Source organism: Epinephelus fuscoguttatus, linkage group LG11 (assembly GCF_011397635.1).
Source record: "Epinephelus fuscoguttatus linkage group LG11, E.fuscoguttatus.final_Chr_v1".
Lineage (NCBI taxonomy): Eukaryota > Metazoa > Chordata > Actinopteri > Perciformes > Serranidae > Epinephelus > Epinephelus fuscoguttatus.
This window is the reverse complement of record NC_064762.1, coordinates 29,221,707-29,248,822: the sequence shown is the minus strand read 5'-3', so window position 1 is coordinate 29,248,822 and position 27,116 is coordinate 29,221,707. Positions and strand designations below refer to the sequence as shown.

At 40.7% G+C, this 27,116-nt stretch overlaps 1 protein-coding gene across 2 annotated transcripts in view; it reads left to right on the top strand.

Moving 5' to 3' along the window:
- igf2r (insulin-like growth factor 2 receptor) overlaps nucleotides 1-27,116 on the top strand; it is a 56,655-nt gene that overhangs the window by 16,379 nt on the left and 13,160 nt on the right. For both annotated transcript variants that reach the window (XM_049589353.1, XM_049589352.1), the window contains exons 5-39: nucleotides 260-392; nucleotides 709-820; nucleotides 1,095-1,200; nucleotides 1,309-1,468; nucleotides 2,874-3,063; nucleotides 5,370-5,473; nucleotides 5,965-6,129; nucleotides 6,271-6,414; nucleotides 6,688-6,843; nucleotides 6,959-7,096; nucleotides 7,723-7,873; nucleotides 9,292-9,460; nucleotides 9,612-9,727; nucleotides 9,919-10,072; nucleotides 10,305-10,481; nucleotides 10,579-10,674; nucleotides 10,828-10,929; nucleotides 11,928-12,090; nucleotides 12,238-12,414; nucleotides 12,509-12,646; nucleotides 12,861-13,039; nucleotides 13,922-14,009; nucleotides 14,327-14,530; nucleotides 14,618-14,748; nucleotides 15,337-15,440; nucleotides 17,297-17,430; nucleotides 17,630-17,826; nucleotides 19,374-19,500; nucleotides 19,673-19,804; nucleotides 22,154-22,313; nucleotides 23,876-23,984; nucleotides 25,932-26,013; nucleotides 26,347-26,480; nucleotides 26,663-26,812; nucleotides 26,918-27,082. In XM_049589353.1, the coding sequence (XP_049445310.1) occupies nucleotides 260-392; nucleotides 709-820; nucleotides 1,095-1,200; nucleotides 1,309-1,468; nucleotides 2,874-3,063; nucleotides 5,370-5,473; nucleotides 5,965-6,129; nucleotides 6,271-6,414; nucleotides 6,688-6,843; nucleotides 6,959-7,096; nucleotides 7,723-7,873; nucleotides 9,292-9,460; nucleotides 9,612-9,727; nucleotides 9,919-10,072; nucleotides 10,305-10,481; nucleotides 10,579-10,674; nucleotides 10,828-10,929; nucleotides 11,928-12,090; nucleotides 12,238-12,414; nucleotides 12,509-12,646; nucleotides 12,861-13,039; nucleotides 13,922-14,009; nucleotides 14,327-14,530; nucleotides 14,618-14,748; nucleotides 15,337-15,440; nucleotides 17,297-17,430; nucleotides 17,630-17,826; nucleotides 19,374-19,500; nucleotides 19,673-19,804; nucleotides 22,154-22,313; nucleotides 23,876-23,984; nucleotides 25,932-26,013; nucleotides 26,347-26,480; nucleotides 26,663-26,812; nucleotides 26,918-27,082 (4,947 nt within the window). The remainder of the gene's footprint in view (nucleotides 1-259; nucleotides 393-708; nucleotides 821-1,094; nucleotides 1,201-1,308; nucleotides 1,469-2,873; nucleotides 3,064-5,369; nucleotides 5,474-5,964; nucleotides 6,130-6,270; nucleotides 6,415-6,687; nucleotides 6,844-6,958; nucleotides 7,097-7,722; nucleotides 7,874-9,291; nucleotides 9,461-9,611; nucleotides 9,728-9,918; nucleotides 10,073-10,304; nucleotides 10,482-10,578; nucleotides 10,675-10,827; nucleotides 10,930-11,927; nucleotides 12,091-12,237; nucleotides 12,415-12,508; nucleotides 12,647-12,860; nucleotides 13,040-13,921; nucleotides 14,010-14,326; nucleotides 14,531-14,617; nucleotides 14,749-15,336; nucleotides 15,441-17,296; nucleotides 17,431-17,629; nucleotides 17,827-19,373; nucleotides 19,501-19,672; nucleotides 19,805-22,153; nucleotides 22,314-23,875; nucleotides 23,985-25,931; nucleotides 26,014-26,346; nucleotides 26,481-26,662; nucleotides 26,813-26,917; nucleotides 27,083-27,116) is intronic.

The following is a 27,116-nucleotide window of genomic DNA, read 5'->3' as shown; positions in this document are numbered from 1 at the left end:
TTTCTCTACAAAATTCTCTACATTAAAGCCCTCCAAAAGTATCAGCATTGCTACTTGTACCTTTACAAGTTACCACATTAGCTGAGAGTTTATAACATTAACAGATTTATCACAGCTTAGAGGAGATTTTTAATGACATGTAGGCACATCAACTACAATTACTATACAGTGTTGTCTGGAACCAAGTACCTAACCAATATGTTATTGGTCATGTATCCAGTATGTTATGTACCAGTATGACACTGTCTCCTCTCTCCAGGTGCCCTGCTATGTGTTTGACTCGGATGGTAAGAAGCATGACCTTAACCCTCTGATCAAAGCGACCGATGGTTATCTGGTGGATGACGGCGATGACAGCATTGACTTCTACATCAACATCTGCAGAAGTCTCAGTGAGTACCTGAGGGAGGGTGGAGAGATGAATGGATGAATGAATGATTTAGAAAATGAATTGCTGAGATTAGGTGCTTAGTAATACTGAGTTAATTGTGTATGTGGGTTTTTTCCTTGTTTAGTCGAGAGAAATCATCGAATGTGATTCTGATAACCATCGTGATGGTGGGTTTATCTTGTACTAGTGGTGGGTGCGGTTTGTAGGGGCGTGGCGTGTATTCAGATATACGTAGACACATTGCAGCACTGTAACTTGAGCAATACTGCTGGCTGATTCTTCCACATTATCTCAAATCCGTCCTCTTCTTTTCTCAGACCGTCCTGACAAATCATGTCCAGAGGAGTCTGCAGCCTGTCTGGTCACCAGTCAGGGCTCCTACAACATGGGCTCTCCTACTGGACAGCTGGAGCTGCTGTCAAATGACAGGTATGAATTCTGACCTCCTGTTCAATACATGGGAGACTCTCGGCATCAGTCACCTGACTTTGCTCCTCCCTCCTGAGTAGGGAATGTTTGCTGCTGTCTTGTCAGGACAAATCTTCCATTATGTCACTGACAATTTAGATTTACTACAGTTTTTTTTCTGAAGTCTGTGTTCAACCTCTACAAGTCTACATCATACATATATAAAGAGAGTAACCTTTTATTGGACAGATATTAAACTTTTACTCTTTTCACTTGTTTTTTGTCTCATCTAAAGACTAAGGTTACAGTATCAAGTCAGTCCGGGCTCGTCTCCAGACATCTGTAATGGACACGATCCTGCTGTCACCATCACTTTCGTCTGTCCATCAAGCAGGCATCCAGTAGGTTACACACACACACAGCAAACTTGTATCTACGTGCTTTTCTACTGTGCTTAAAAAAACTGTAACTAATTCCTGCTTTACTAAAAGTGTCCTTTGGCTTCACAGGGCAGCCCTCCTAAAATGACAGCCGAATCGAACTGTCGTTATGAAGTGGAGTGGGTGACTGAGTACGCGTGTCACAGAGACTATCTGGAGAGTCATAGCTGCAAACTTACCAGTGAACAGCACGACATCTCCATAGATCTAACGCCTCTCACCTTGAGCTGTAAGTAGTTCTTCCTTTAAACCAGGGGGTCTCAAACTACCACCAGGGAGGCCTCAGACAATTTCACAAAGCCACCTACATGTAAAGAATTCATTGTTACATTGGCCCGCAAATTATTTTTTATATTTTCCTATTTATTTTGAAGTATTTGCTTTATTTTGTAGCAAGGCTGCAGAAACGAAAGATGAAAAATGGCTTTTTATTTCACCAGTGTCAAAGAGAGCTGTACCACACTGCTCAACTTGTCGACTGGTCCAGCACTAAGCAAGCGGGCTGCAGTCGGAAGCGGCGAAACAGACTGCAATTTAATCACTTAGGACAATTATGGATCGCAAATATACGTCCGCTAGCATTATTGAAAGGATCCTTACAGAGACAGATCCTTTTGTGACAGAGGAAGATTCTTTTTGTCTAACTAGAAACAGCCCTGAAACCGCTATCGCCAAACTAACTAAACTCCATTTAAATTCTAGTTAAACAAAAATAATTTTACTAACAAAAAGATCTGTCTCTGTAGGGATCCTTTCCATAAATTGTCAGACACTTAGAATAACAATCTGAGCCTGTCAGTGACAAAAGCAAGCCTTTATGGTGGAAAGACATTTAAGTTGCATAATTGCGTTGCAGTGATTACATTACAGCCTGTTTCACTGCTGCCAGTCGCAACCCTGTCTCCCAATACTGGACCAGTTTCAAAACTCCATTAGTCACTTAAACAAATCATGGGAAAATAGTGTTCAAGTTGAAAAATACAGAAGTTACCTTTTTAAACCCCTTAAGGAAGTAGCTAGCAGCCAAAATGCTGTACCTTTGTACTCGTGTCCTCATTCCTTAAACTGGTTCTTAAAAACTACAGAAGTGAACACACGCACACAGAAGGAGGTATTTCTTTGTTCTACAGGCATGGAAGCAACAAAGTGGAACCCCCAGTTAGCCAAGTAGTATTAAAAGTGTGATCCGTAAATTCAGATAAAGCTCAAACATTCCTTCAAGATAATATATTTAACCTTCAAGAATGATTGGCTCATAGTGGTGCTTTTTTTTAGCCTTGTTAGAGGAAGAAACTATGGGAGTGAGCTAAATTGACCTTCCTGTTTTTTGTCAGCTCATTGTTAGTCATATTGTTAGTCCATTTATTGTCACAATTCATGCGCAATCTATGGCTACGTTCACACTGCAAGCCTCAGTGCTCACTTTGGGTTCATTGCTTAGATTTCTTTTGGTGGCTGTTCACATAATTTCTTGAATGTGTCCAATATCAGATTTCGGTGTTAACTGGTCACAGTCCTGAACTGACCTGCATGTGCAAAAAATACATACAATAAGATGATGATGACAATAATTAGTCACTGGATAAATATGTCAGGCTAAACCCTCTGATACCACTTTGTGTTTGTGTGTGCAGCTACAGACCACCCGTACTACGCGCACTCTGGACCCAGTGATGGGGATGACAGCTACGTCTACTACCTGAACGTGTGTGGAGAGATCCCGACTAATGAATGTGGCCAAGAGCAGTTCATATCGTCCTGCCAGGTGAAGAAGTCTGGAGACGTCAAGAAGGTGGCTGGGAAATATCAGAACCAGACACTACGGTAATGTGTGTGTGTCTGTGTGTCTGTGTCAGTCAGCTGGTTGGTGCTTCAAGTCACATACACTAGCCTTTTTTACACAAAAACTCTGTGACAGCACTGCGACAATATCCCTTCATTGTGTCAGATTTGCTTTTTTAATCAGAACTACAGTAAACAACGCTGGCATAATGCTGCCCAAGTGTGTGATTTTAGATGCATGCCAGCGTTGCGGGAGCAAAAGAGGCATAGCCAGTGTGATGTATAGCACAGCCTCAGCCTCTAGTGTGATATATAACACGTTAGGCAGCACTTTAGAAACGATAAAAATTGTACAACAGGGCAATAACAATAATTTACCATCCCTGTTACAAAGTGGGTGATTTCGTTCTTTGCTAATTTGTGGACATTTTAGGTTGCTGTTTTTCTTCTCAGTTAGCTGGTTACTGCTCTAGCTGATATTTAAATCTCCTGATTGTGGGTCACACACATAACACGTCATCAAAACGTCACCCTTGTCCCCTCCCGTTGGCTGTCCCTTTTCACAGACATTAATTCAGCGCTGTTACTACCTCTGCTGAGACAACCCTGTCCCTCCATTCTGTGGTCGCACCTTTTATACAGAATGGTGAGGCAGAATAATGGCACACATTTCTGCCTTGAACAGACAGTGTAAAAGCAGCTACTATGTGAGGAAAAATCATGGTTTCACAAATGCTTTGTAATAACCTAGAGTCTTTAATTTAATGTATTAAATGTTAGAGTTGTTATTTAAAGATTTTATAAATGCAAAGTTGAAGTATATCATTAACTGTCTGCCAGCTTTAAAGGTAAACTATGCAGGAAGTTACTACAACTATTTGTCAGCAGTGTTACCAGGGAAAGTGTGAGCCAGCCCCACTGTAGCTATATCTGCATTTTTTCAGCACCATGTCCACCGTTTTCATAGCTTCCTCTTTGATGCTTACGTTCTGGCACCCAGAAAGTCCCAACCTCACCTGCGTCTTGTGCCCAGAAATGTCCCCAACAGGGCAAAATAAGAACAAAATAAGAAAATCCAGGCAGAGGGCAGAGTCTCTGCAGATAAATACACCGCCACACACTTCTAGTGGGTCATAAATGGCAGAGCATGTCATCAGTGTTGTGACGGAATGCAGATACAGCTGTTCAAACTCATGATTTAAAAAAAAAAAAAAACAATGACATGATATGCCTCATCATTATTTGTTGAGCATGATTTTTCCCCCCAATTTTTAGGTAGCACGAGGTTTTTTTTTCTCCCAAAATTTAACTCTTATCCAGAAAAAGTAGAATAGTAAATAGCCTATCAGTCCCAGAAATTACCCAAGAACACTTTTTTGAAAGAAATGTGTCAGGAGAGGTCAAGAAGCCACAGGCTTACACAAACGCACCTCCCCTCAACTTAAGGAAAAAAAGACAATGACAAAAAAAGGGGGAAAAAGGTAGACAAAAGAACTGTGCTGTCATTTTGCAGATAAAATACAACAAAAGATAAATGACAAGAGGAAGCACACTGAGCAGTCAGTGAAAGATAATCCAATAAAAAAAACAAGAAATGCATAGAACACAGTGCAGAGAAAAAAGAGAAAAACACCTCATGTGAAACATCTTCAATCATCTACATCAATGACTCGTTGATGAAATTTCAAACCATGCCAGTTTGGCTGCATTCACACCAAATCTGGCAATAAGCCACATGGTTGTGTGGCAGTGTTAGATTGTCACGTGAATTGCACATTTGTGGGGGAGTGGCAGGTGTAGAGAAAGCCAGTCTCCTCATCTCAGCAGCTGAGTATTTGTCTTCCCTGAGTTTGTTTTTGCTGGCTCTAAAGATCTGTCGAATTCCTTTTGATTGTCATTTCTCATATCTTCCTGTCACGAAAGACAGTACGTGCACGCACACACAAACAAACCAAATGAGTGCTCTCCTTTGTGGAGAGTACAGATGGTAATACATACTTTATTTTTTTACTCACTATAATATTTAATGATAGAGAGAGACTGTGTTACTTGTTCCTGTGGACTGTGGACATCTTTCTAGTCTGATTACTGATCATGTGATTGGCCGTTGCAGCAGGACACAGGGTTGCGTTTGTCCAAATCTTAAATCTGTTTCAACTTATCGCCATAGCTCCAAAGCTTTTTCTTTCCAGGCCTCCCCTGCGGCCCCACCACCTCAGCCTATATGCATTACCCACATTCAGATGAATGGGAGGAGTGGCGTTTTCACTGCAACGCTGGTGTGAATGCAGCCAAAATCAACTGTTTCACCTTCCTGACCTGTTTTCTTTTTTTTTTTCCATCTGTAGTTATTCAGATGGAGATCTGACTCTGATCTACCCAGATGGTACCAGATGCTCCACTGGCTTTCAGAGAATGACCATCATCAATTTTGAGTGCAACAAGAATGCATGTAAGACACAGAAGCCAATTTTTCATTTATTTCTTTTAAACATTCCTTTGTTTTATATTTAATTTTAACATTTTCTTTACTCTGGCATCACCTCATAGCAGTTTAAAGAATTACAGACAGCAAGAAGATAGGTTGCTGTCATGAGATTGTCCTCCTAGTAAATGTTTTGTTCATACAAGTTGTACTGTGCATGATGCGCAGTGTGTCCGTGAGATTAAGATGAATCACAAGGACACAATTAATGTCATTTCTCTGATTCCGCATTTCCAAAATGTAGTGTATTATGTACATTATATGTACAACATATTGTATTTGTCACCATTTGGAGTTTCTTGAATCTCTCACCCAAATTTACACATTTTTAAATTCAGTTACTCATGAGGTAACTCAATGATTTGTGCATTTTCACCCCTTTGTTTTCAGAATTGTTAGACAGTTGTAATCACGTCACAGTTCATCCATAATTCACAGTTTGCCTCATTTTTCTGCAGCTAACGGTGGGCGAGGGACTCCAGTTTTCTCAGGGGAGACAGACTGCACTTATTATTTTGACTGGGAGACGGCCTTCGCCTGCGTCAAGGAGAAGGAGGATCTGCTGTGTCGAGTCACCAATGGTCACAAACACTACGACCTTTCACCCCTTACAAAATACCCCGGTGAGTTTAAATGTCAAAATTTGTCTCGAAGAAAGCCGTCAGTTGTTGTCATAATTACTCAGTATAGCTTGTTTCCCATGCTGTTGTGACTGAACGTTTATTGCTGAAGCTTCACCTTCCTTTGTGTCTCTGCTGCACCAGAGTCAGACGTCGGTGAGAACTGGGAGGTGGTGGATGCTAAATCTACAAAGCAGGACTTCCGTTTCTACCTGAACGTCTGTCACAAAGTCATCCAGACAGGAGATGCTGCTGGCTGCCCAGTGAATGCCTCCATCTGTGCAGTAGGTAAGAGTCTCAAAAAAAGATGGGTGATTTCTAAAGACTAATGGATTGAGACTATTTCAGGTTTTTTCCCCACAAAAAAATCAGTGATGGGGATGTAAGTGGTGGTTTATGAGTGCTTTTTGGCCCTGATTCTTCAACATTTAGTCATCATTAATGGTTTCACCCATTAAAAACACATTACAGAGCCATACTTTTGCAGTGGATCGCTATCATATTCCTTTATTGCAATAAATGTGGCCAGTGTAGTTTATTGGTTGTGTCTCTTTCTTTCAGATAAACAACATGGGGCCATCAGCCTGGGCAGCTTCCTCTCATCTCCCCAGAAGACCAAAATAGGAAATGACATCAGATTGGTGTACACTGAGGGGAGTTTTTGCAAGAATAAGAAAACGAGGATCCAAACTATCTTGACCCTAAAGTGTAAAACAGGTAGGCTGAACAATAAATATATTTCTCTAACATTTTTATTCTTTGTCTTTTGTCTCTGATTTCTGTCTGACTGGGATGTCTTTCTTAACATTTCTTCTTCCTGCCCTCTTTGCAGGAGATCTTGAGAGCGCTCCCGTCCTTCGTAGCATTTCGTCCGATGAATGTGTCTACGAGTTGGAGTGGTACACTGCTGCCGCCTGCGTCCTCTCCAAGACACAGGGGGACAACTGCAAGGTGGAGGACCCTCAGGCTGGTACGTCATGCAAACACACGAGTTTGATCAATGTGGTTTCTGACTGATGACTGTTTTACTTGGGCAAGAAAGCAGCAGGGTTAGTGGTGAATGTGTATCAGTGGAAAAACAATTAAGGCATACAACATATCTCTGCTGTCTGCCAGTTAAGGTTTTTTTGTCAGCTAAAAAACCACATAGACCGCACTGGGTGTAGCCTGATGTTACTTTGCTACAGTCTAAACTGCTGTCACTCTGCTGTCAAAGCGAGGTTACATGCTGGCAATACAAGGTGTCCAAACCTACAGATTGCAACCAGGAAACCGTACTTGCTCAAATCATGAATTCCTCTTTTGGTTTTAAAACATTTATTACAATCACAGCAAATTAAGTCAACTGAACTTCCTCGGTGGTTGTTTCAACTCTCAGCTCTACCACCTGGTGGGGCAGGCAATTTAACCTCTGCAGGTCACACGCTCATGTCACATGAGAGCTGATACATGTGAATCATCAAAGGGGCTTCTTGTGCTGCCATCTAGTGGTTGCTTCATGATCTGTCCTGTTGCGTTTACAGTTCTGTGCTGTTTGAATGAACCATTATCTCATCACAGCAAATGCTTTGCTTACTGACCTCTGGTGCTCCACAGGGTTCTCTTTTGACTTGTCACCACTCACCAAACCAAAGGGTGGCTTCTACAACCTGACCAGCGGCAGCTATGACTACTACATCAACGTCTGTGGTCCTGTCACTGTTGCTGGCTGTCCTGACAAGGCCGGAGCATGCCAGGTCGAAAAGAGGTAAGAGGGAGCTGCAAGCAGGAGCACACTCACACATTTCTGCAGTAAATCACAACCATGTAAGTTAAAGTGTCAACACAGGTTATCACCAATCAGCTGACTCAATCCAGAAGTCTCCATGATGTGCTCAAAAAACGGTGTAACTTGTCACAGGTAGCCATGTTGTTTTTATGTTTTTATGTATTTTTCTAGGATTTCTTTTTTCTTTTCAAATACAAAGGAAAGTGAACAACTTGAACACAGAACAATTATATCAATTACCAAGTACTGGACCGTTACTAAGTTTACATACAGCATACATTCATTCAAATGAATAAAAAAAATAGACTATTAAGTTTAAGTAAATATATACAGTTTTTCTAGGATTTTAAAAGTCATCATCACATGCATCAATGTCCCCTTTAAATATGTTATTTTCTTTAACAGGTAAAAAAGGACAGGAAATGCAATTCTGTCTAGATTTGGTCACTACTATATTCCACTGAAATGGATCTCAGCTGTGAAATTTGCACAGGAAATATGAAAAATAAGGCGTTTTCAGACCAGAGGAAATTTTCGTAGTTCTAAGAACCTCACTTTTCAGTGTGTCTGGACCACAAGAACTAGGAACAATCATAATTCTTAGAATTCTTAGAAGGTACTCTGCCAGCTCAACAGGAAACTGGAGTGATGTGAAGTGTGCATTGATGGGTTGAACACATGAGCCAATGCAGCACCAGCAGCCACCATTTTTAAAAACCCATGTAAACAACAGACAGCAGTTATTAACAAAAAAAATGGAAGAAAACACAAAAAAATGGACTGACCATGAAGTCCAGGCTCTAATGAGCATATGTGCATCAGTGGAAATGCAATGCAGTTTTGACAAGTCAAACAAAGTACAATTGATCACAGTAATAGCGGGCTTACGTCACTTCAGAGTTCCCGTTGGTGATGTGAATGCTAACAGATAAAAAAAGCTCTTAGTTCTCCATGGTGCTCTCCAGTGTGCAGCTCCTCTCAGCGAGTTCCCAGAACTGTTTTGTCAAAAATACCTTTAGAGGAGTACAAGTTTTTGTTAAATTCAAATTGGTGGTTTTTGATTTATGACTTTTTGTACCTAAATTCTTACTGCCACAATCAGGCTTACAATGGTTGTGATTTATTGAGGAGCATTTGTAGAGGATTATTCACATTTATGCCAGATTTTACATCTGTATTGTACTCTGTTTTATGGAAGTTTGAGATATTGAACAAATGACAAGGTAAATAAGTGACACAAAAACAAAAGATATCAGGCCTCTTTTTAATTTTAAACAGATGTCAAAGTGTTAGAATTAAAAGCATCACCTTAAATCTAATGTATATACTGTAAAATGAAAAAAGGGTAACGTAAAGTTAATCAAGGACATGACAACTTCTTCCATCCGCCACTTCAGTTCATGGAGTCTTGGGGAGGCAAACTCCCGTCTGTCGTACTACGATGGCCTGATCCAGCTGATGTACAGTAACGGCTCCCAGTACCACAACAAAGAACGCACTCTCAGATCCACACTCATCTCCTTCCTCTGTGACCCAGAAGCCGGAGCTGGATACCCCGAGTTCCAGGTAAACCGTGTCTCTGGATGTTGCTGATATACTGTAGTTGTTGTTTTATACTACATTTTCTTTAGTCTTTGGTTAGCCTCCGTTTAAGGCACATTTTGTACCTCACTGGTATGACCTGTAACTCTAATCTTGTATTATTTTCTAAATCTAGATTGAGGACAAATACACGTATAACTTCCGCTGGTATACATCCTACGCATGTCCTGAAAGGCCTCATGAGTGTTTGGTAACAGACCCCAACACTCTCGAGCAGTACGACTTGTCAAGGTAATTCATGGAAGCATATTAGGTTCTGCCAGGTTCCAGGTTTGCTCAACTCTTACTGGAGCATAGAGAGAAAAGAGGCGGGACTTAGAAGGGCAAATTCAAGAGTAAAAGACCAAACAAGACTGGTGCAGTCCAGCATGGGACGTTACTGTAACTAACCACCTCACCTTATTATATTCTTCTGCCTCCAGTTTGTCACGCTCAAGTAGGAACTGGCAGACCATGGATCTATCCGACCCCATGAACCTAAAGAAGTACTACATCAACATATGCCGGCCTATCAACGCTGTAGCAGGCTGCGATCGCAACGCGGCTGTTTGCCAGATGAAGTACATATCTGATCAGGTCTGTAACAGCTAGAAACAAAGTGTGAAAAATAGCACCTTAACTTAAAAAGAAGCTTATAAGAACGTTTTGTGTTGTATTTTTACATATAAATCTTCCATAGTGCACTTTTTAAAATGCTAAACCAAAATCATTTTAGACATGTTACAACCACAACCTTTTACTAATGAATGCTGACTATATTGACGCTCAAATGATGTTCAGGAGCTGTTTCCTTCCCCTCTGTCCTCAGGGCTCTCCGAAGGAAGTTGTGTCAGTCAGCAACATGGGTATTTCCAAGCGGGGGCCGATAATTGAGGGGCGGGACCACCTGCTGCTGGAGTTCACAGACGGCTCTGAATGCATATCAGACGGCCAGAAGCTCACGTACACAACACTTATCCACCTGATCTGCTCCAGAGGAACTCAGGTGAGTCGGTGCAGCTTACACAGTGAAGTGGAGCGCGGCTTGTTGATGTTTGTCATGTACCTGAGATGTGACTGTGTTTGTGTTCCACACTGTGCAGTCAATGCCCCTGCAGTTCCTGCTGTACCAGAACTGTACTACCACCTTTGAGTGGTACACCAGGGCAGCCTGTGCCATCAAAACCACAGAGACCAATGTGAGTTCAGCTATACTACAATATTTTCTCATCTCATTAATGCACACTGATAATACACCAAAACAGAAAGATGTTACACTGTGAAACTGATATGATTAAGATAATATGATATTTGGAAAGATTAAAAATCTGTAACCTGTCTTTGTGTCTCAGAGCTGTGCTGTGGTGGACCCCAACACTGGCTTTGAGTTCAACCTTCAGCTTTTGGCCTCCAAGACTGGATATAAGACAAGTGGGAATGGCAAGGACTTCCTGGTAAGACAGACACAGTGATAGCACTCTGCAGCTCTCATGTGATGTTTGAATGCATTTTAATCAGCTCTGATATGACCTGTGTTGCTGCCAGACGTGTGATGGCCAGTGTACAATTTAATTTAGACTGCAACTAACAGTTACTTTAATTAGAGATAAATCTTTCAATTATTAAAAAAAGCTCATCCCAGTTTGCAAAGAGCCCAGGTTGATTGTTCTGTGTACAGTGTTTACGATAATATAAGACAAGGTGACAAATATTTTTAAAAAAAATTTAAAAAAAAATAAATAATTAAAAATGTTTAGAAAAATGTTGCTGTTTTCTTTGAAAAATGACTTAAATGATTATTTGATAATTCATATTATAGATTTTATTTCTAGCTTTTTAACATTTTAATAATACACAAACACGGACATAAGAAATACAGGACAGAGAAGGGAAAAAAGATGACAACAAAAAAAGAAAATAATGATAGTAGTAGTAGTAGTAATGATAATAATAATAATGAGAAGCAAACATCAGATAAAGGATAACACACTGTCAGCTTAAGGAAAGAAAGAACAATTATGCCTCAGTTTGTACAATATCCACAGGAAGGTTGAGGCTGAAAGATGGCATCTATGGGGTAAAGACCATGGATGGTCAGGGAAGGTCCAAAGGAGACATAGCGTCCTGCAGATACAAGCACAGTGTACAGTCCAGTGCAGGGAAGCAGTTAGTCTGCTTGACTCCTTACCTTTTTGATATGTACGATAAAGGGTCCTCAGATTTAAAGAAAAAAAAAAAAACTTGATGAGGGAGTACCAGATTTCTTATATAGCCATTTTGTAAAGCACGGAGGGGGAGTAGATTATCAAAATAATTTCTGATTAACTTTCTTTCAAGCAACAAATTGTTGAATTGGCAAATTGTTTCAGCTCTAAAGCTTTTAAAAAGCTTTTCATAGTTTGAAGCAAAAACAAGTTGTGTCCTTTTCTACCTTCCTCTCACCACCCTGTAGGTAAATATCTGCTCAGATGTGGCAGAATGCGGGCAGGGCGTGGCTGGCTGTGAGCTGGAAGACGGCAAACCCATCAGCCCAGTGGGGGTGGAGAAGACCCTCCAATACTCCACTGATGGCCTGCTTAGCCTAACATATAAGGGAACCCTGGACGATCCCACAGGTACTGAGAGTGTCATGTTTTCACACCGACTGGTTCACTTTACTCTGATCAGCTGTGGTTTAACTTCAGACTTCTACGAACTTTTAAACATTTCCTCCAGTCTGCACCTTATGCCATGTTTTCATTACAATGTTTTCCCTTCATCAGCAACTCGGGATACCTTCACCATTAACTTCGTGTGTGACCCAGACTCTCACCCCGGCTCATTAAAACTGCTTCGAGAGGACTTGAGCTCTTTAACCAACCATGTCGTCCACAACGTCCTCTTTGAGTTCTCCACTGCCCTGGCCTGCATCCCTGCACCAGTGGACTGCCAGATCATTGGTATGGACACACACACAAGCACTGGCCTTACACGAGAACCCTTAAACACCTCTTATTTTACTTGTTTGTGTAAATATATTTTTGTTAAATCTAGATTCCCATGGTAACGAGTATGACCTGAGGAACCTGATCCGGGACAGCCCCTGGACCGCCATACATACAGATGCTGTCAAGTCACGCAGCTTTTATATCAGCGTCTGCAAACCCCTCCCTACTCTGAAAGACTGTCCAGGTTGGTATGCTCATCCATGTTTCCCCACCCAGTGCACCCACACTTACACACATTTTAGGAGGTTTACAAGGCTCCTTTGATTAAGAAGACAATATAAACACTACAATAAAACAACATGCAGCATATCAAACCACAAAGTCAGAGTGAAATTAAAATCGAAGGGAAATTATCTAGAATTTTGTCCTGTAATAATACGTTCTTTTCTTCTCTCCAGTGGGTCCTTTGGGTTCATGTGGTGTGATTGATGGGAAGAGTTTTAACCTGGGTTACGTCCAGTCCAGCCCGCAGGCTGCAGAGGACGGCTCAATTAGCATCGTGTACCAAAACGGAGACCGGTGTGGATCAACATCTCGCTACTCAACACGCATCATCTTCCAGTGTGACGACAAACCAGTGAGTATTAAAGCTCCACCCTCTCCCAGTTTTATCAGCGGTGAACTGTTTCCAGGGGAGTTAAGATACATTTAGGTAGTTATCACAAACTTACCCGTGGTCACACCATCACAAGATGATCTTCTTTGATACAAACATGCCAGTACGTTACATGCACTTTAAAGGTGATAATTATTATTTTCTTAAAACAAAATTTTGTATCAGTTTGTTTAAGTCATGTTGCTTAATTTATGTACCAGTTACCTGTCCTTAGCCCAGCTCATGCAAGCAGATGCATTTTGGTTTAGAGAGGACCTATTATCCTCATTTTCAGGTCCATACCTGTATTGTGGGTTTCTACTTGAACATGTTTACATGCTTAAATGTTCACCTTATTTTTCCTCATACTGTCTGTGCTGGAACACCTGTATTCACCCTCTGTCTGAGACGCTCTGTTTTAGCGCCTGTCTCTTTAAGCCCTCCCTCTGAAAAAGCCCAGTCTGCTCTGATTGGTCGTGAAAAATCACAAATAAAAGCTTTTAAACAGAGCCAGACATATTCCGGCAGGAATATGATCTAAAATCAGAGGGAAATTTACACCATTGTAAAACAAGTTTACGTATTTCCCTGACGTTAGCATGTAGCTACATGTAGCCAGGTATGTAATGTTAACACTTGCAGTAATAAGAAGGTAAAAAAAAAATCAAAGAAGGGATAAGAATAGAAGAAAATTAGGTAAAGAATAGTAGCTCCCCTGTAAGCATCGGTGCCAAGCACAGTTACATTTTCTCTTAAGTTTACTGTTTGCATTTTCCAGGAAGCCTGGAGTTACATGCAACTAACTAGTAGAATCACTGACAAAGTGGCGCTTAGATTTCTTTGTGTACACGTGCCTTTTTCTAGGGCGACCCCATGTTTGACCGGGAAGATGGTTGTGAGTACGTCTTCATCTGGAGGACGTCTGAGGCCTGCCCCATCAGGAAGTCTCAAGGTAAAAGCACGCGTGTGTGTGACAAAGTGACAAGAATTGTTGATATCAATGTTTTAAGATTAAAACTGCTGCTTTTTGATAATCTGTACTAATAACACACTGATGATTGACATGTGACAAGTTTGGAATTTGATTAAAATACTGAAATTATTAAGATCAGATCAAACAGCTGCTGTGGTGATGTCATCATGTAATCCATTGTATCAGAGACCATTATGACGTTTGAATAAAGGACAGTGCTAACCATTAATATTGACTGATGAAGGAGAGACAAGTACATGTGCCTCTTTGGTCATTGTCCAAACTTGTCCTCTCAGGTGACAACTGCCGGGTGCGTGACCCCAAGAGTGGCTACGAGTTCAACCTGAGCTCTCTGAAGGGTCAAGATTACCCCGTCAGGAATGATAAGTACATCTACCACCTGTCGGTCTGTGGGGGGCTCCAGAGAGGCATCTGCACCCACAAAGACACAGGCATTGTCTCCTCCTGCCAGGTGGATGGTGTAAATCAGAAGATTGCAGGTAGAGAAGAAACAACCAAAACCAGCGCGAATATTCAGATATTTAATGTTGTTTGTATTGTGTCATCATTCATGTTTGTGTTTGTAGGATTGGCAAACCAGGTTCTGAGTTATGTGGGAGACCAGCTCATCCTGAACTACACAAATGGAGAGAGCTGTCATAAGATATACAACCGGTCCACTGAGATCTACTTCTCCTGCCGCCCTGACAGGCACCCTGTGAGCTTTACACATACACACAGACTGAAACCAGCTGATCCTGCAGATCTTACTGGGTTGTGAAAAATGAACACGTAATAAATTCTGCCAGTGTTGATTGTCGACTTAGACCTCAAGAGAAGTTTGCTCAACAGGCAATAAGTAAAATAAAGCTGTAATTTTGTAGGACCTTTGTAGGGCTGCATGTGAAATAAATCACGTTGAGATTATTTTGACAGATGTAGTGCAATATGAGGTGCAATTTCAGTGGGAACAGTAATGTTTGCAAAAATGGCTGTTTTATTGCTTTGATATTTAATCTAGCAGATCCAAATCTTTGCATCAGTGTAGTTTTAGGTGCATTTGTGGCCCGAAGCTATTGGAGATGATTATTGGTGACTAGTTTGATCCCTAACCAGACAAAACAATAAGGCTTTGGTGGAAGTTGGAAGTACTTTTTTGAAGCTTCTTGTCTGATTCCGAGTTTGACATAAAATTTGTGTCTTTCCCCAAAATTTCAGACTCATTTCTTAAAATAAAGTGCAGAATTGCACACAAGCACTTTAGGGATTCGAACTAATTGTGTGTTGTGTTGATTTTCTTGTCAAGGGAACACCAGAGTTCATCAAGGAGACTCCAGACTGTACCTACATGTTCAACTGGCCCACCGCTTTGGCCTGTGTTCCAGTCAAAACCACCAGCTGCTCTTACAAGTAACAATCTTCTATCTTATTTTTTCTTCCTCCTTCTCCTTTTTTATGCACTGTTATGCCCAGTCTAGGGGTGTCTGGGACATGACATGAAAGGCCCCCATCTTCCCCAAGTCCCAAGTAGCCACAATGAAAAAGTCGTGCGGAACGATCAATAGTACGAATTTATTTACAATGTTTAAATAACAATTAACTGAAATAATAGCTTCAAGGTGGACTAAGGCCAAAATAACAAACAAAAACAATCCTGCCCAGGGAGTAAGTAAATAACCTAACCAAACAAATAAAAAAAACAAATGACAAAAAGCTTACCTCCCTAACTAAATAAACAGGAGAAAAAAGGGTAACAAAACTGGCGGTCCACCCCTACGATTTAACAGTCTTTAACACAATAACGATTTACTACAACAACAATATCTGTGGCCGGTTGGGAGAGGAGGAAGTTGGGGTCTGCCTGCTAGCTCGAAGCAGGTGCCATCTTGGTCCTTTAAAAACCGAACGCCCTCAGCTGCAGCCAATCACAAACGAGGACAGATCCAATCCACCAATCACCGTCGGGCTATGGCACACACCTATTTGCATACAGAAAACAATACGCACAGAGAACATATGCAGCAAAACACAAACAAAAAGAAATTACGACAGCAGTCGTAACAGCACACTTCTCATCCAGGTGTTTCTCATTTCCCCAAAGTCTTTCCCTTTAAGCGTACCTGTACACTAGTCGATAGCTGTCTACTACACACTTAGCTATATGTTAGATGAGTGGTTTGAACTGGTGAGCTACTGTAGCATTAGACAGAGTAGGTAAAATGACCCTTAAATATGACAGTCGACATCCTACAGGGAAGTTTACAAGGATCCATCTTGTTTTTTAGTGTTCTGGTTAAATAAATAATTTCTAGATTTTAGTTGATTAAAAGTTACATTATTTCTGCTTAGCTTCATGAGTGACCGCAGACACCTGGAAAACATGAATTACTAAGTAGTAAATAGGAATCACAGGTCATGAATCAATATTTTTTTTGCATGTCTTGCCCCGTGCATCACAGTTACAGTAAGATCAACTGCTGGAAAGTACTTGTATCTAAACGGACAACAATTAGAATGTAATGGCCAACCTTAAAGCAGTTCAAGAAATTTCAAGAAATTTACAAGAAATTTCCCTAGAAAATTTCTTGTAAATTTTCTAGGGAAATAGAAAACCCTGGCCAGGCCAAAAAAAAAAATCTTAATGCCAAAAATAAGGCCAAATATCAACGCACCACTGCTCCACACACACAGAGCAAAGCAGAAGAGAGAGAGAGAGGTGTATTTGTTATTGGTATATTTGGTTAAAACAGACCAGTGATGCTGTTTTGCCCTCATTGCTCTCCAGAAAGTTTGCTAGAAGTGATGTAATGTAACGTTAGCCCAGGTGCATTTTATGCAGAGAGAACCCTGCACTGGTGAGCAACTGCTCACAGTGATCTAGGAGGCAATTTGTCCTTGTGTATCCTGATTTATTTGTAGTCATAATTTAATGAAAACTCAACTCGTAGCATTTGCTCCTGGTTTGTTCACCACTGTTTTGGAAGAAGGAAATGGTGGAAGTAAAAGGCAAACCAGCTTTTAAAGTTACGTATTTTCTTTTTGTGCAGAGGATCTGATTTATGCCGATGTGACGAGTGGTTCATGTGGATTTTGAAAAGTAATGCATAGGTATATAATTTGAGAGGGGACTTTGGTGTTGTGGTAGGTGGTAGTAGGTAGTAGGTGGCAGTCAATCCAAGGAGAACACTGGTTACTATAACATAATTAACAGCTGTTCAGAAATATTTAGAGAGTGTTTACCCTCTTTATGTGTGTTGTGTCCTCAGTGATGGTCAGGGCCACTCGTACGACCTCTCACCTCTGGCTATGGACTCTTCAAACTGGGAGGTGGAGACCTCTACTGAAGACAAGAAGAACCGATTTTACATCAACGTCTGCAGGTCGCTGGTGCAGCAGGGAGGTCAGTGTCCATGCTTGAGCACTTGTGTTCTTTATTCAGTTAAGTAAACAGTAATACTGTAGCATCCAACTCTGATTAATCAGAATTCAAGTTGCAAGAGAGCATTTGAAACTGAATTTGAAACTGTTATCCATCTTTACGTCCTTGACAATATATCTAATGAAAGTTCAGAGCTGACCCTCTGCTGACTTTGTCATAGGTTCATGGAAGTGTCCCTCCAGTGCAGCGTCCTGTGTGAAGTTTGGAGAGGAATATGTGAGTCTGGGTCAGGTGGAGTCTGGTCCTACGTGGGACAGAAATGTCCTGAAGCTGCAGTACACCAGCGGCCAGCTGTGTCCTGATGGACGACGCAACAGGAGCAGCATCATCCGCTTCAAGTGTAACAGAGACAAAGTGGTAATGGAAAACACTTTTAAAAGACACAGTATATATGTACAGGTTGGACTGAGATATGTATCCTAAAGTCTGAAGAGTTGTTTAAAAAGTTGTGCTCTACACAACATCTTGACAGTGCAGGTCTCAGGCCCTGTCTACGTGTATACAGATATTTTTGAAAACGGATATTTTCCTTCACTTTTTGGCCTCTCGCAAACTGAGTTTTAGTTAACTAAACGTTAAGTGTCACTTGAATCTTTGAGTGAGCTCCTTTGTCCTCATATCTAAGTGAGTTCAACAGCGTTGAGCTAGCACTGGTCAGCGTAGAGTCGTTTTTATGTTTTAGTGTGAACAAGATATGAGATTTTGTAACACCAAGATCATAATGATATTGATAACATGCTTTATTCTCACCTTGGGGAAATTCATTTTTCATTCTGCTGTCATGTAGGGCTGGGCGTTATAACGACTAGGTACAATACATCAATATATTTTCAAGCAAGATATAGGTTTAAACAATTTATAACCATTTATATTGATATAGGACGAAGTTGTGTTACTTAACGACGTTCTTTTGAAACGCCAGTGTGCATCTCCTCTCTCACACTGTGCGCACAGCTCCGCCTCATTCACTCACTCAGTCACTCAGTCACTCACTCACTCACATGTTCTCCAGCAACACTAAGAGACACAGAGCCCCTCGTCTGTTTAATCTGTCTGTTAATTAGTCTACAGTGAGATGTCTGTATAATATATGATGCACATGTTACGCTAAATCAGTCTGTAAGGTGAATGAATTACAGCAGTACATGTGCAGCCCAGTGATGAGCTGCATGTGTGGGAGACAGAGCTGCTTGATTTTGTCAGGTCAGCTGTAGTGTAATGTGTGACATTCAGACCGAGTCTGGATGCAGGTGACAGATGCGTTTAAAAACATGAAATATGACAACACAGACGTTTCATATACAAAATGTATATAACACCAACAAAGTGTCTCTCGATCCCTCATTCCCTCAGCCTCTCTGATAAATAAGAATAATTTCCCAGCATTTAAAACCAAACATGGAGATATATATCGTGTATCGCCATTCAGCCTGCAAATACTGAAATATGAATTTTTCTCCACATTGCCCAACCTTACTTTATGTATATTTAACAAACACACACGCTGGCAAATGCATCAAATGCAGGGACATGGCTTGCCACAGCACCGTGCCCTGAGCAGTTACAAGTTCAGTACCTTGCGCAAGAGCACCTTGGCAGTTCGCTTGCACATCTACAGGAGGTGAACTGGCATCTCTCCAGCTATCAGTCCACACTCCATACTTGGTCTAGCGGGACTTGAGCTGGCGAACCTCCAGTTCCCAAGCTAAGTCCCCATGGACTGAGCCACTGCCACTGTCATGCAGAGGGGGAAAATAATCATTTTCAAAAATATTTGTGTACGTGTAGACAGGGCCTGAGTTATAATTGAACCTATAACTGGGCATATACATATTTTCTTGTGTTAAGACCAGCCGGGAGATATAGACAAATGATAAACATGTGTGTTCCTTACTCCTATCCAGGACTCCCGGCCTACTCTGATCTCTGCCATCGAGAACTGTGTGTACACCTTCCTTTGGTTAACAGCTGCTGCTTGCCCTCTAGACAGCACCCAGCACGACAACTGCAGGGTCACAAACCCAGCTACAGGTTAGACATTCAAAAACAGTTCTGTACACATTGTATCTATACATACCTGTTGTCAGTATGCTCTTATAGTTGTACTTTCTGGTGACAATAAAAACTACATTACTAGAGCAGTTGTATTTGTATTTCTAAGAGTATTTGTAAGAGTTTGTGAAATGGCTCTCCTCTCCCACAGGTCATTTGTTTGATCTCAACGTCCTGACAAAGGAAGGCGGTTACACTGTGTACGATCACCACGATCACAGGAAGATGTTCCGCATGAACATCTGTGGAAACGTGACCAACACTGGATGCAGCGCTGACAGCGGTACGTCCAATCACTGGGTGACCAAGTCATCGTTCAGGTGTTAATTATTGAGCCAGTGATGCAAAGAATCAACACTCCTCTTCTTTCATTCTTTGCTCAAACAGCAAGATGGTAAAAACTTGCTTGCATTAATTTAATGGCATTGATATGAGCATATATTCACTATGCTATGATATTTGGTCAACATATTTCTGGATGAATCAGCCTGAAATTGAAATATCCTTCAGTTTCATGTTTTATAATGTTTCATGTATAAATTATGAAACATAACATGTACACAACTCTGCTGTGTGCTTCATACCCTCTTAATAATTTGAGAAATATCTTCATAGAGGTGTTGTTGGGACACGACAGACATGCAAAGCCAGCTGACACTCGGGGGCTCACAGGTCACTTGCTTGCATTTTCAGCATCTTCAGTTGTGCGGACACAAAAATCACTTTGCAAGCAATCAGATCAACCTTTAACTAGTCAGAGTTGACATGACGTTATCAAACTTAACTCATCCCTCTGTAGTGTATGGGGTGGTCCAGTTTCCAGCTTAGTTCATTTTCAGAGGTGGTTTCACAAACTAGTGAAACACTTTATTTGACAGGGATGCAGATGTTTAAAAATATGTTAATATATGTATATATTATTCTTTGAAATCCAGTTCTCCCATTTTGTGCGAACATGAAGAACAGATTTGCATTCGTGCATCTGTTTATTCCTGATTCTACCTGTACAGAACTGATTTTATCACTTTTTTTGTACTAGTGATGCCAAACAGACTAAAAAAAATTAACAACAGATCTTTTAAGCTTATAGATCTCCTGCAGTATGCTCAGTCAGAGGTGACACTGGAAAAAAGCTACAGAAAAAAAAATCTGTTGCTTATTTCCTGTTGCCTGTAATTCCTCCAAAAGCTTGGCAGATTCCAGTAAACTAATTTATCTTAGAACAATATTTTCTAACCATAACAGCAAATGAGGAGAGGGCTCCATTAAGAATTCATTCACTGCTCTCCTGGTTACTGTTTAGTCTTGCTCAGTCATTTGTGCAATTTATGTAACACTCACATGCGTCAGCGCTGTTTGGGACATAATAAGAGACCTGAAATGCCAGTACTTGTCAAATGATTAAATGATATTTAACCAGGGCTGTAGTAGATGTTGCAGCATTGGCCAAGGCTGTTTATAAATGTTCAGCCTGCATTAAAATAAACAGTGATGAACAGTTATTAGGATGGATATGCTTGATTTTTTAATTATTTAAAATGAGTGTGCTGTAGTTGTTGATGAGAAAATATGAAGGGTGGATGTTATAAAAATTCCTTGTGAAAACTTACTGTGCTTGATAATATACTATATATATACTTCATGAGTTACAATTTTATATCAAAAGTTAAATTGTATTTAATTGCCATGAAATATATTTAACTGTTCACTATTAGTTTTCAGTTTATTTTTTATAATATTCACTGCTTAAATTTTCATAAAATATCTGGGTTTCTCAGCTCATTCTTGTTGACTGGCTCATGAATGAATCAGAAACCCGTAAGACATAATAACTTGCAAACGAAAACGCAGCCTCACTTGAATGCAATTGTTAATTTAGGTTCTAGAAAGAAGATGTTTCCATGTTGCGATCTACCTAAAAAAAAAACTATATTTTAAGTATTAAATACAGCTGTAGGGGCGTTGGTGGCTTAGTGGTAGAGCAGGCGCCCCATGTACAAGGCTGTTGCCGCAGCGGCCCAGGTTCGACTCCAGCCTGTGGCCCTTTGCTGCATGTCACTCCCTCTCTCTCTCTCCCCCCTTCACGCTTGTCTGTCCTATACATTAAAGGGATAGTGCACCCAAAAATGAAAATTCAGCCGTTATCTACTCACCCATATGCCGATGGAGGCCCTGGTGAAGTTTTAGCGTCCTCACATCCCTTGCAGAGATCGGCGGGTGGAGCAGCTAGCACACCTAATGGTAGACGGCACCCCAGACTAACGTCCAAGAACACAAAATTGAATCCACAAAGTACCTCCATACTGCTCATCCGTAGTGATCCAAGTGTGCTGCAGTCGCAACATAAAAAGTTGTTTTGAAAAACGTCATATGAACTCTGTTTTTAGCCTCACTGTAGCCTGTAGCTCTGACTACTTCTCTGTGCTCGGCATATGGGTGAGTAAATAATGGCTGAATTTTCATTTTTGGGTGCACTATCCCTTTAAAAGGCTAATATATATATATATATATATATATAAAATAAAAAAAAAAGCCCCAAAAAATATCTTAAAAAAAAAAAAAAATACAGCTGTATTTGTGCAGTTAGGTACGTAAAAAATTCTCAAATTTTTGTTTGCATTTTATCTTGTAGCTGTGTGTATTAAGGATGCCACGACTGCGGTGAGCGGCGGTCAGGTGAGCAGGAAACTTTCGTACAAGGATCACGTTCTGGAGCTGACGTATGAAGGAGGAAGTCCCTGCAAAGCAAACCCCACCTTTAAACACAGCAGCATCATCAACTTCATCTGCAGGTACTTCTTCGCTTTCCCGTGCCCTTGTTAGATTTCCTCTTTTTTTTGGTTATTGTTTACATTTTTGTTTTCTTCTCCTGCTTCTCATATGAACGAAAAGCTCTCAGCGCTCAGGGAGATAAAGGAGCTGTATGTGACATTAAGAGCATTAATACAGCAGCAAACCAATATTTGCTATGTATAGATATAGTGGGGTAATGGTGTCCTGAGCAGAGGATGAAGTCACGCTCCCCCTGTGCGTGTTGTAGTCTGAGCTTCTCTGTTTTTTGTTCTGGAAGATGGTCCGTCCTTTTGTGTGTATCCCACTAACTAGCTAATGGCTGCCCCTCTGCACTGCACCAATACAGTTACCTGGGATAACGCTGTACTGACCTACAGTGGCGGAAGGGTAGTGTCATAGAAGCATAGCGCCCACCCCCCTGTTCCCTCCGTCTTAACACTGTTGTTGCTGTTAGCACTGTTCATACTGTTAGCACTGTTAGCCAGGGTGTCTGCAGGTTTTTAAAAAGTCTTTAAATGTCTTGAATTCAGTTGTATAAATTAGTCCTTTAAAGTCATTAAATAGTCTTGAATTATATTTTGTGAGGTCTTAATTACCATAAACATGTTACCAAATTTCATTTTTCCATCTTTTAATGTCTTTTTGTCAAAATTAGTCAATCTCTTCTGCGTTAAAGATGTTACAAATCTTTAAACCTATCACAGATGCTAATACTGTCTTTTTACTTTATATTTGCATTTACCTGTTGGCAAATGTATATTAACATAAATCAATCTAATAACAGTATTCCTACATAAAACCTATGTTTGCACGAGACCACATACTTATAGGATTCACCTTTATACTTAACCTGCAGTGCTTGAATAAGAAAATCAGTCTTAAATTTGGTTAAAGATTATCTTAGTTGCAAGCTGCTGGCTCAGTCACCTCAGTGTTGTGAGCCCTGTGGAGACAATATGGGCTCAGACTCTGAATCATGCTCTGAGATATGCTCTGAATGTCGCATACAACTCCTTTTTAAACAACTATAAAACACACACCACGTAAGGTTAACACAGTGCCATTGTTTGCAGTCCCCTTTCCTCTTCAAAGAACGTTGAACAACCACACCTGTGTTGCTGTTCAGGTGCAGATGACTGAAAACTTTAAAAACACTAATGAATACTGCACTCCACTCACTTTATTCAAGTCTGCTGTTTGACATTTCTTAAAATCTTCTGTTGGGTTTTAGATGTAGTGTTTCGCATACACATAGATATATTTCCGTTACCTTCATAACGAAAAACAAAAACACGTGAATGGCAGTTTAATAAATGTCTTCACTCAGTGTGAGTAGCTTTGAATAGTGCATCCAACAAATTGCATATGTTTTGGAAAAAGAAGTTAACAGCCTGGAAGTGGGAAAAGTCTGTCATTTTCTTTTTCTTCATATTTTCACTCACATTTAGTTTTTTTCCCAGAAAAATGAAACATTTGGACTATATTTTGAGTTAAATATCATGTCAAGTCATGTCAACACTAAAACATTTTTAGCTATGATCTGAATATTGTGTTTGTGCAGGCCACCTTCCATGGGCTCGGCCCCGCCAGAGCCAGTCCTCATCGCCTCCAACGCTGAGACTTGCACACACTTCTTCTCTTTCCACACACCCCTGGTCTGCGAAGAGCCGGTAAGTATATTTTAAGTAAGTAGTACTGTGACTCTCAGTACAACCTGCCTGCATCATAAAGAAAATTTTGGGTAACTCTTGTCCCACCCAGCGCTGTAAGAGAAGGAATGTGCCTTCATTATTAAATTCACTCAAATGTTAAGTTGTGAATTCCATAAAATCTAATTTCATCATGGGTAACTACAGAACAATCATACAGATTGTTGTGGTGTTATTAGGTTTTCATCAAAGTAAATAATAACAGGAGACTTTATAGAAGTGTGACTTTTATATTAAGTTATTTCCACACAGCAAAATGAAAAATATGGAGCATTCCTTAGCATATTGGCACTTAATTGGCCATTTGACAGAGCAAATTTAATTCCAGTTGAGTGCAGTCTGTAGGTGAATGACAATGCCTTTCTAGAGGCTTCTCAAGGGTAACAGAATACTTATAAGGAGACAGGAATGTGGCATGAAATTATGTGGTGCTGTAGAAAGCGTAGGATCTTCTCACTACTTTCAGAATAATTCTGAAAACTGAGGATCAAAAGAAGAAAATATTCAGAGGAAACTTTCTGCAGCCATTGTATAGAATAAAAATGGTTGAATTCCTCTGCTTAGAGTTTGGCTTTCTGAAGTCTAATGACTACGACTGTTACTTAGGGGTGTCACGATTCAATTTTACTTTTGATTTTAAGGTCTGGATCCAATTCAGTTTTTGATTTAAACATTTTGTTTCACTACTGGAGGCTTTGCCATAGAGCGCTGAGCGGAGCCAACATGGAAGTTAGCATTGCTCTGGTTCCCTCAACAAAAAGCCAGTGGGATATTTCCACTGGATTTTGGATTATTGCATTAAACAATCGCTGTAACAAACAAACTTTCTCACTTAGACACTTGCAAGCAACTATCTTTTTTGGGACACATTAAGACTTAAAAATTTATGAGTTGGGGCGTCGGTAGCATAGTGCATAGTGCCAGCGCCCCATGTACAGAGGCGATGCCTCGCTGCAGCGGTCCGCTCTCTCTCTCACACCATTTCACTCTGTCCTGTACATTAAAGGCAAAAGCCTGGAAAAAATAATCTTTAAAACATTATCAGTTGTGGTATATCATGATGTATTTTGTGCTGTAGAACAAAACATGAAAGTCTCTATAGCTTGTGGTAACCACAGACCTTATTTCAGGCATCTAACCAAAAACAAAACCCATTGACTTTGAGACGAGGGATCCTGGAGTGCTAACATGCTAACTGATTTCCAGGTTTTAGAGCTTATTCCTGTAGCACTCTGTTGTCAGATTATTGAGTCTTGATTCCTAAAAATCAACAGATCATTGGTTTTCTGCCCTGGCAGCTCTCATTTACATTTTCAAATTGTTCTTTAAACAGATAGGCTACATGGTATAAAGTGTGATATAACAGCCATATTCCTCTTGGAATGTACCACAGTGAGCTCATATAGTCAATTTTAAATAATTTACTTAAATTATAATAACAATAATTTATTTAACAAGTCGATTGACCAAACTGTTTAACACACAATCAAAAAGAAGAGCCCTTTACAACACCAGGTGAATTTTCTCACCTGCAAAAAGCTACATAACTTCATCTGTGTAGCCTGCAGACTGTAGTTTTTCTGTCAACAACGCATTTGTTGTTTACATAACTCACGTGGAAACTGCTGACCTCAGGGAAGGAGAGAGATTTTCCAGTTCTGTTGTTTTCCGTCATCTCCGACTTTGGCAGTGGCCATTGTTCCTAGAAAAGTGCAGCTGCAGGCTACCACAAAGCTACACTGTGTTGTTTCTGATTGTGCCAATCCTGCTTCTGGGTTTGGTGATCAAAATCAAAAGCTCATTTTGATTAATTTTTCAATTGAGAATCAAAATTTTGACACCACAACTGTTACTCTAGAAGATGTGCCACCCACATTTTTTTTTTCCTTTTTGTATAATTTTTTTCAGGTAAAGTGTTCAGTCCAGAACGGCTCTGCTGTTATAGACCTGACTCCTCTGATTCATGTCAGTGGATACTACACAGCAACAGGTCAGTGGGCTATGGGCTGAGGTGCCCTTGGTCTGACATCTGTCCAGTAATGCATGTGTTTAGGTCCTGTTTGTGCATGTGTCTACATTTTAGGCCCGTGTGTGTAATCTGTAAAATAACAATAGAGTGAAAAACTTGAATTTCCCCTCAAGAGACTAATTAAGGAAATTTAATTTTTGCATGCAGTGATGGAGCTCTAAATCTGTTATCAAATTCACAGAGAACAAGTGCAGCACAATGTGCATCGTGTCAGCTTAGATTTTCAGTCACTTGCATCATTTATGAGGCACAATAGTCAGATTTACTGTTGTCATGTATCTGTCTTCCATTCAGATGAGGCAGTGGACCAAACTGACGAATTTCCAGACTTCTACATCAACATCTGTCAGCCTCTAAACCCCATCCCCGGGGTCACCTGCCCTCCTGGAGCTGCTGTCTGTATAGATCCTGATAATGGACCGCCTGTGGTAAGACACTCCAAAACCACACCCACAGACACACACATTTTCTTTCACGTTATTGTCAGACAAGGCGGATACAGGTCCATTTACTTTGACCTCACTTTCATATTGTTTGACTGATTTTGGACGGTGGTCGTGTATAAAAGTCCAATGTCCAAAGTCCAATTTTGTCTCTGTGTCTCTTAAAGGACATTGGGCGAACTACCAGCGGCCCTGAGATCAATAGAGCAACTGGGGAAGTGTCCATCACTTACTACAGCTCTACAAAGTGTGCGGCCGATCCAGCACAGAACTACACTTCGACCATCATCTTCACCTGCCAGAGAGGCCTGGAGCTGGTCAGTCAGCACTTTGACATCCTTTATGATAAGAATACTTACACATGCACCGTTACTTCAACCTGTTTTTCTAACAAAGCTGCAACCTTTCATATCTTCATCCAGGGCTCTCCACAAATGCTGAGGCTGCAGGGATGTGTCTATTTGTTTGAGTGGGCGACTCCTTTAGTCTGTTCAGATGCTACCCACACCAACGCCAGCAGTTGCAAGCTCACTGACGCCCAGCTCCAGTACACCTTTGACCTGTCGACCCTCTCTGGTGAAGTCCAGGTGAGCTCCGTCCACAGGCTTGTTGTTGTGTTTA